Source organism: Sprattus sprattus, assembly GCF_963457725.1.
Source record: "Sprattus sprattus genome assembly, chromosome: 9".
Lineage (NCBI taxonomy): Eukaryota > Metazoa > Chordata > Actinopteri > Clupeiformes > Clupeidae > Sprattus > Sprattus sprattus.
In genome coordinates, this window is record NC_137928.1 from 2,100,546 (window position 1) to 2,109,112 (window position 8,567).

General features: G+C 48.5%; 1 protein-coding gene across 1 annotated transcript; it reads left to right on the forward strand.

Moving 5' to 3' along the window:
• Window positions 1–834: 834 nt before the first annotated feature.
• LOC308370547 (claudin-4) lies at window positions 835–1,539 on the forward strand (the record flags this gene model as incomplete). The annotated part of the gene is made up of 1 exon (XM_080845211.1): window positions 835–1,539. One exon carries the CDS (start codon window positions 835–837, stop codon window positions 1,537–1,539), a length of 705 nt encoding a protein of 234 aa, XP_080701337.1.
• Between the last annotated feature and the right edge of the window lie 7,028 nt (window positions 1,540–8,567).

Sequence of the window (8,567 nt, forward strand, 5' to 3'; positions counted from 1 at the left end):
GGGAAGAGTAGTTTTGTGTTGGATGTGATACTTGTGATGTGCAGCAGAGGGGAAAGGATCTGGGTGGAGCAGGAGAGTTTATTAACATCAGAATAATAAGGGGACAAGGGGTCATTAGCCATGGCCGTCCTGTGTCTAGATTTCAGTCCCAGCGTCACATCACCTCATAGGCTCCACCTTCCACCTTCCACCTTCTCTGTTCCTCATTCTCTCTTCTTCCTCTCTCTGAGTCCTCCCTCTCTCTCTCCCTCTCTCTCTCTCGATCTCTCTCTCTCTCTCCCTCTCTCCCTCTCTCCCTCTCTCCCTCTCTCCGTCTTTCTCTCCCTCACTCTCTCTCTCCCTCCCTCTCTCTCTCTCCCTTTATCTCTCTCCCTCCCTGTCTCTCTCCCTCTCTCCCTCTCTCTCTTTCATCCCTCTCTCTCCCTCTCTCTCTCTCCCTCCTTCTCACTCTGTCTCTCCCTCACTCTCTCCCTGTCTCTGTCTGTCTCTACCTCTCTCTTCCTCTCTCCCTCTCCCTCTCTCTCTTTCTCTCCCTCCCTCCCTCTCCCTCTCCCTCTCTCTCTCTCTCTCCCTCCCTCTCTCCCTCCCTCTTGCCCCTTAGAAAAGACACCTCCAGCACCTTGAGCCAGCGAGAGATCCGATCTCTTCACTTAATGCTGAGGGCTGGGCCTCTTTGTACTGCCACACACACACTGAGAGACTCACTCACACACACACACCCACACACACCCACACACACAAACTCGCAGAGGAGAGCCCCTCACACACACACACACCCAGAGCGAGCTGCTTTCCCCTCAGTCTCCCAGCGCTCTGCCCCTCAGACGCTCCGCGATGCCCTCGGCCGGTGTGGAGATCCTGGGCATGATCCTGGCGGTGGCCGGGTGGCTGGGGGTGATGGTGGCGTGCTGCCTGCCCATGTGGCGCGTGGTGGCGTACGTGGGCCAGAACATCGTGATGGCGCAGGTGGTGTGGGAGGGCCTGTGGATGAGCTGCGTGGTGCAGAGCACGGGACAGATGCACTGCCGCATCTACGACTCCATGCTGGGGCTGCCCCACGACCTCCAGGCGGCACGCGCCCTCACCGTCACCGCCCTGCTGCTGGGGGTGCTGGGCATCACGCTGGCCGTGGCCGGAGCCAAGTGCACCAACTGCACCCACGACCCGGCCAGCAAGCCGCGGCTGGCGCTGGGGTCCGGGGTGGCGTTCGTGGTGGCGGGTCTGATGCTGCTGGTCGCCGTGAGCTGGACCGCCAACGTCATCATCCTGGACTTCTACAATCCCCTGCTGGAGGAGACGCAGAAGAGGGAGTTCGGGAACTCGCTGTACTTCGGCTGGGCGGCGTCCTGCCTGCTGCTGCTCGGGGGCGCGCTCCTCTCCTGCTCCTGCTCCTGCTCCTGCCCGCAGAGAGAGCCCCACGCCGCCGGTGCCAGCGCCTCCGCGCCCCCCGCTCCCGCTCCCTCGCACGCCAGCCGTGCCCACTACTCCGCCGTCAAAGCCCTCCCTCTCAACGGACATGAGAGGAGAGACTACGTCTAGCAGCCGGCACGGAGCCGCATCTGGACCTCATCTGGACCGGATGTGGCCTGAATCAGGGGAGGGATAGGACCAGGGTGGGCCCCTGCCCCGGGACGTCTGGAACGGTGCTGCAGTCACAGAGCTGCACATGGAGAACTCCGAGCCACTCAGCTGGGCTACACAACACAGGCTTCACTGCATAACAGCATAGTCAAGGTCTTTACACGTTGCCACATGTGTACATGTGTTTTGTATCAGCCATTTACCCTTCCCCAGTTCATGGTGTCTGCCTCTCCCTTTCGCAATGCCCCATGGTCTGTTCAAACGGGCATCTGGGCTACACAACAGGAGTAAAGACTGCTTTTACTACAGTGAACAATATACTACAGTGCACTATGAGACGACAGGACTAAAGAATGCTCTACACAACAGGCTTCAGTGCACTACAAGAAGACAGGACTAAAGACTGCTCTTTGGAACAGGACTTGAGGACGTTAGTGAAATGAAGTAGTATGTTTTGTCCGAGGGAGGGGTGAATCTAGTTATTGGGCTTGATGACTGATGTGTGTTTCTGATGCATCCATGCAGTATTTGACTGAAGGGGTAAGACGTCATTATTTCTTTTATTCTTTTTGTATCATTCTTTACATTCAGTCCAGTCTGTCTATTGGGTCATATATGTGTTGGATAAATAGTACTTATGTTGTATATTTCATACATGGACTCATTGTAGACAGTACCTATACATCTGGTTTATGCAAATGCAGATCCCTGAATGCTCAGTGTTGTACATGGTATTTTAAAGGCAATGATATATTTCAAATGCAGATGTGTGTGTGTGTGTGTGTGTGTGTGTGTGTGTGTGTGTGTGTGTGTGTGTGTGTGTGTGATGTACATGGTATTTTAAAGGCAATGAGATGTTTCAAATGCAAATGTGTGTGTGTGTGTGTGTGTGTGTGTGTGTGTGTGTGTGTGTGTGTGTGTGTGTGTGTGTGTGTGTATGTGTGTGTGTGTGTGTGTTTGTGTGTGTGTGTGTGTGTGTGTGTGTTGTACATGGTATTTGAAAGGCTGTGAGATGTATCAAATGCAGATTCCATGAAATCACCGAATGAGTTCTGTAAGAAATGTCTTAAAACCCTGCTAATGAAAAATCATCATTCGGATTTTTGTCTCCTTCAATATACTGCAGAATGAGTTCTGTAAGAAATGTCTTTGTCAGCCAATGCTGCCTTTCGCCGTAGCCCAGGCTTTAAGCACCTGTGTGTGTGTGTGTGTGTGTGTGTGTGTGTGTGTGTGTGTGTGTGTGTGTGTGTGTGTGTGTGTGTGTGTGTGTGATGGATCCAGCCGCCATCACTTCATTTTCTCTGTAACATAAACTTGTTTTTCTTAGAGCTACTGTGTGTGTGTGTGTGTGTATGTGTGTATATGTGCTTGTGTGTGTGTGTGAGTGTGTGTGTGTCAAGACGCTGATGTTATCTCCTCGTCCTCATCAGCGTTTTTTAATGACTTTAATCACGGCCAGATGGAGCACGGGCTGATAGGCAGCAGGAAGGGACGGCCATATATGGACGTGTGTGCTGATCTGCTCGTCCTGAAAGCAATAACACTCTTATCTCAGGGGACCAATCAGAGCGGGTCTGCTTTATTGGCCAAAGCTGCGCTTCACCTGAGTGGCATGAAAGAGGAAGAGGAAGATGAAGAGGAGGAAGAGGAGGAGAAGAGAAACTGCTGTTTCACTGGAGCTGGTTGTGTCCAGTTTTCTCACAAAAGCCCTCAGTGACTTCTGCTGAGCAACGTTCGGCTCAGTATCGCCTGAAAGGCCTGGGTCTTCGAGGGTCGCTACACACACACACACACACACACACACACACACACACACACACACAAACACACACACACAATCACACACACACACACACACAAACACACAAACACACACACACACACACACAAACACACACACACACACACACACACACACACACACACACACACACACACACACACACACACACACACACACATACACACACACACACACACACACACACAGTAGTTAGGTTTACAGTTTCAGAGCAGGAGGCAACGAGGACAATGGGGGGCTTGTTTTTAAGTCTGTGTGTGTGTGTCCCCTGGAGACCCTCCTCAGCTCAGGAGAGAGAGAGTGTGTGTGTGTGTGTGAGTCCCCTTTTCAGCTTAAGAGAGTGTGTGTGTGTGTGTGTGTGTGAGTCCCCTCTTCAGCTTAAGAGAGTGTGTGTGTGTGTGTGTGAGTCCCCTTTTCAGCTTAAGAGAGTGTAACAGAGTCCTCTCTGCTTCACATGACAGACTAGAAACCAGAAACACTTAAATGTGTGTTTGTGTGTGTGGGTATTTGTGTTTTTGCATTAGTGTGCACCAGGGACGTGCAGTGAGGTTCAGAGCTGGTGAGGCACAGAAACCGGAAGTGATTACGTCATTTTGAGCTCTAGTTTAAACTATATATATAATGTATATATACATGTATATATGTCTATGGTTTTAAAATTGTCATCTGATCAGAACTGAAAAAACGTTGTTTTATTGTCTAATACCATTATTTTCAAACGATTGTTTTTTTATTGTATTATGATGAGTTATTAATAAGATATTAATAGTTGCAAGCTAGTGTATGTAGCCCTCCCACCAATGATATGGCTCATTTCATTTTGTCTGGAGAAAATATAACTACGGTGGTGGGATGCTAATTTAAATGACCATTTAACCAACTCGGACAGCTTCGAAAAAACAATTCCATATTTATTTACACAACATATTAACATGTAAACAGTTAAACACCGCATACATAGCACACAATACCAAAATGTTCTACTGGCCAGTATAATTTAAAGTTGGTGCACTTTCGTTGGAGCTCATAACCGTCAGTTTGAGGTGAAACAAAATGAATCCACTCACGATTATCAGTATAGATCAGTGGAAATCCGTTGTCCTCTTCTTGAGTGAATGCAGTCAGTGGCTAGTTTAGCTCATGATTAGCACCTACCTAGTCTGCTCACAACTTCAAGGCAACTTTCCTGCATCAACAGCCTTTAGGTTCTTTAGGTTCGTGTTGCGCATGAATATGTAGTCCCGTTGGGAAACGTGAAATACTCCAATGCAAATGTGTTATACTACTGTGTTAACTTAAAATACTTAAACGTTCTTAGTTAATTCAACATGCCTCAGGTTAGCAATGCAATCTTCCATTTTCGCTGTCAAACTCAAGTAGAGAAGTGAAGAAGAAAATCCAACGTCAGATTATATACCCAACAAGTGCCCTCTCGCTCGCCACCCTTCTTGAATCCGTGGTAGTGCGTGCCTCCCTTGCAATATTTTTCAATGCGTTTTCAGCTCAACTCAAAAGGTTCTACGCTTGCGCACGCATGCGTAAAACCCAGTTTGGAGTGATTTCGCAATCCTAGGGGAGGCACTGCCTACCCTGCCCATAGACTGCAATGCATCTGCCTCCCTTGACCGCACGTCCAATGCTCATTGGCTGATCACTGGGAACCGGAAATGTTCAAATTCAGCGATTTTGATAATAAAAATGCTCGAAATGATCGGAATCATGCAGAAATGACACTCGTAACACAGATAACTACAGAAATATGAATATTTATTTTATAATACATAAATATATATGATTATTATACAAAAAAAAATATTTTTTTTTAATATTTTTTTTTTTTTACTTTTCAAAATGACAGGTGAGGCTCTGCCTCCCCTGCCTCCTATGACTGCACGTCCCTGGTGTGCACACACACACACACACACACACACACACACACACACACACACACACACACACACACACACCAAACACACACACACACACACACACACACACACACACACACACACACACACACACACACACACACACACACACACACACACACACACACACACAATCACACCAGTCAGGGCCAGAGCAGACTCTGAGTAACCTCCATCTGTGCAGAGAAGAACACACTACACAGACAGGATATGGAAACTGCGATAAGGCAGAAAATCCATACTGACACACCTGGACAGCAGTCTGTTCCCCACGTATCTCTTGTGTGCAGACGTACACGTATCTGTTGGGTGTAGACCTATATATCTTCTGTGTAGACCTACTGAATATATGTCTCTTGTGTGTAGACCAACATGTCTCTTGTGTGTAGACCTACATGTCTCTTGTGTGTAGACCTACATGTCTCTTGTGTGTAGACCTACATGTCTCTTGTGTGTAGACCTACATATCTCTTGTGTGTAGACCTATACGTTTCTTGTGTGTAGACCTATACGTTTCTTGTGTGTAGACCTATAAATTTCTTGTGTGTAGACCTATGCGTTTCTTGTGTGTAGACCTATATATCTCTTGGGTGTAGACCTACACATATATCTTGTGTGTAGACCTTTATGTTTTCCTATGCCATGATGTCCTGTGCCGTATTCATATGTGACCTGGAGAAGTGTTGATGCAGTAAGGGCTGTTGTTAGAGTGTTTACAAGCTCAAGGATGCATTCAGGGGTTAAAGTGTAACTAGCAATATAAACAGTGCATACAAAAGATATATAGAGCAGAACATATAAAAAAGATGCTTGCATACCGTGTACCCATAAAACTGCTCTATGTTAGTGGGTCACAACAGGACACATACCTGGGATGGAGGGAGAGGGAGAGGGAGAGGGAGAGAGAAGGAGGGGTAGAGGGAGAGAGGGAGAGGGGACAGGGAGGGATGGAGAAAAAGTAAGAGAATGAGAGTGAGGGAGAGAAAGTGTGTGAGAGAGCGAGGGAGGAAATGATAGAGAAAGAGAGAGTTAGAGAGAGAGGGAGAGAAAGAGAAGTGTTCCACTCCTGTGGGCAGAAGAGAAGCCCTGAGTGCTGAGTGTTCAACATACTCCTGCCACACTCAACATAACACACATATACCACATGATAACACACAAAGACCACTCACATAAAGAGACCACACATGTTTGCTGCCCTTAGGACACCTGCACTATCATTATGGAAAGGTGTGTTAAGTTAGGAGTATACAATTAAAGTGTCTGTGTGTTTATTGGGCTCATGAAGTTAAAAATAGCGCTTGGATGCCTGTAAGCGGGGTTATGAGCGTTTAAACATTTACCACCGACTGAATGGGCCCTCCCCGCATGGGTTTGCATAAGTAGTCAACTCATCAGCCTCCATCAGTGGCATGTAGGTGGAGAAGGTGTTGTTAAACTCATCAGACCCCATCAGCAGCCTGAAGGATGAAGGTGTTGTTAAACTCATCAGACCCATCAGTTGTCAGTTTACCATAGACGCTGGTTTCAGGTCAGTGGTCAGTTTACCATAGACGCTGGTTTCTGGTCAGTTGGCTGTTTACCATTACGCTGGTTTCAGGTCAGTGGGCTGTTTACCAAAGACGCTGGTTTCAGGTCAGTGGGCTGTTTACCATTACGCTGGTTTCAGGTCAGTGGGCTGTTTACCAAAGACGCTGGTTTCAGGTCAGTGGGCTGTTTACCAAAGACGCTGGTTTCAGGTCAGTGGGCTGTTTACCAAAGACGCTGGTTTCAGGTCAGTTGGCTGTTTACCATTACGCTGGTTTCAGGTCAGTGGGCTGTTTACCATTACGCTGGTTTCTGGTCAGTGGGCTGTTTACCATTACGCTGGTTTCAGGTCAGTGGGCTGTTTACCATTACGCTGGTTTCTGGTCAGTGGGCTGTTTACCATTACGCTGGTTTCAGGTCAGTGGGCTGTTTACCATTCCGCTGGTTTCTGGTCAGTGGGCTGTTTACCATTACGCTGGTTTCAGGTCAGTGGGCTGTTTACCAGGGCTGTTACCATAGTCAGAGACAGAAGAGCTTTACTGCTGTGATTACATCAGCAGCACTGGAGACCCTAACCCAAACATCAAGGAGCCCTTAACGCCGCTCTTAGAGGCCCTCTCACACACACACACACACACACACACACACACACACACACACACTCTTATCTGCCAAGGTCTCGCTCCACAGTGGCCTCAACACAGAGGCCCTGTTACTCTTTAACCTCCACATGCACACCAGTCAAGGGCTGGAAGTTACCTATTCACTGCACCCACCCCCATCACACTCTCACACACACACACACACACACACACACACACACACACACACACACACACACACACACACACAGGTACACACACACACACACACACACGCACACCCACACACACACGCACACACGCACACACACACACACACACATCCACACCCACACACACACACGCACACCCACACACACACACACACACACACACACACACACACACACACACACACACACACACACACACACACACATCCACACCCACACACACACACACACAGAAACACACACGCACACGCACACGCACACACTCACACACACACACACTCACACACTCACACACTCACACACACACAGGTGGGAGCTACCGTGAATGGAGAAGCTGCACCATAAGTCCCCCCCCCCAAACTATGCCAATAGCAGCGAGTGTTTGAAGCGCTCATAAAGCGTCCTGACCAATCCCCGGGGGACTCATCCCACACACACACACACACACTCCTCCTGTGGGCTGGTATAAAGGCCTGGACACATGACCTGTGCAGCTTTCTGACTGTCTGGAGTTTCTAGAAGCTTCTCTTACGCGACCCGGGGGATAAGAGCCAGTGAGCGAGAGAGAGAGAGAGAGAGAGAAAGTGACGGAGAGAGAGTAAGAAAGTGAGGGATAGAGAGAGAAAGAGAGAAAGTGACGGAGAGAGAGAGAGAAAGTGAGTGTAGCCTTAAATCTAACCCTAGATAGAAAGAGTGGCTAACAGAGAGAAGACAAAGACAGAGAAAGAGAGAGACTTGACTTGCGAGTGGACTTGTGGACACAGTGCGGACACACGCGCACACACGCACACACACGCACACACACGCACACACACACTAACACACACGCACACACACACACACGCACACACACGCACACACACGCACACGCACACACACACACACACTAACACACAAGCACACACACACACACACACTC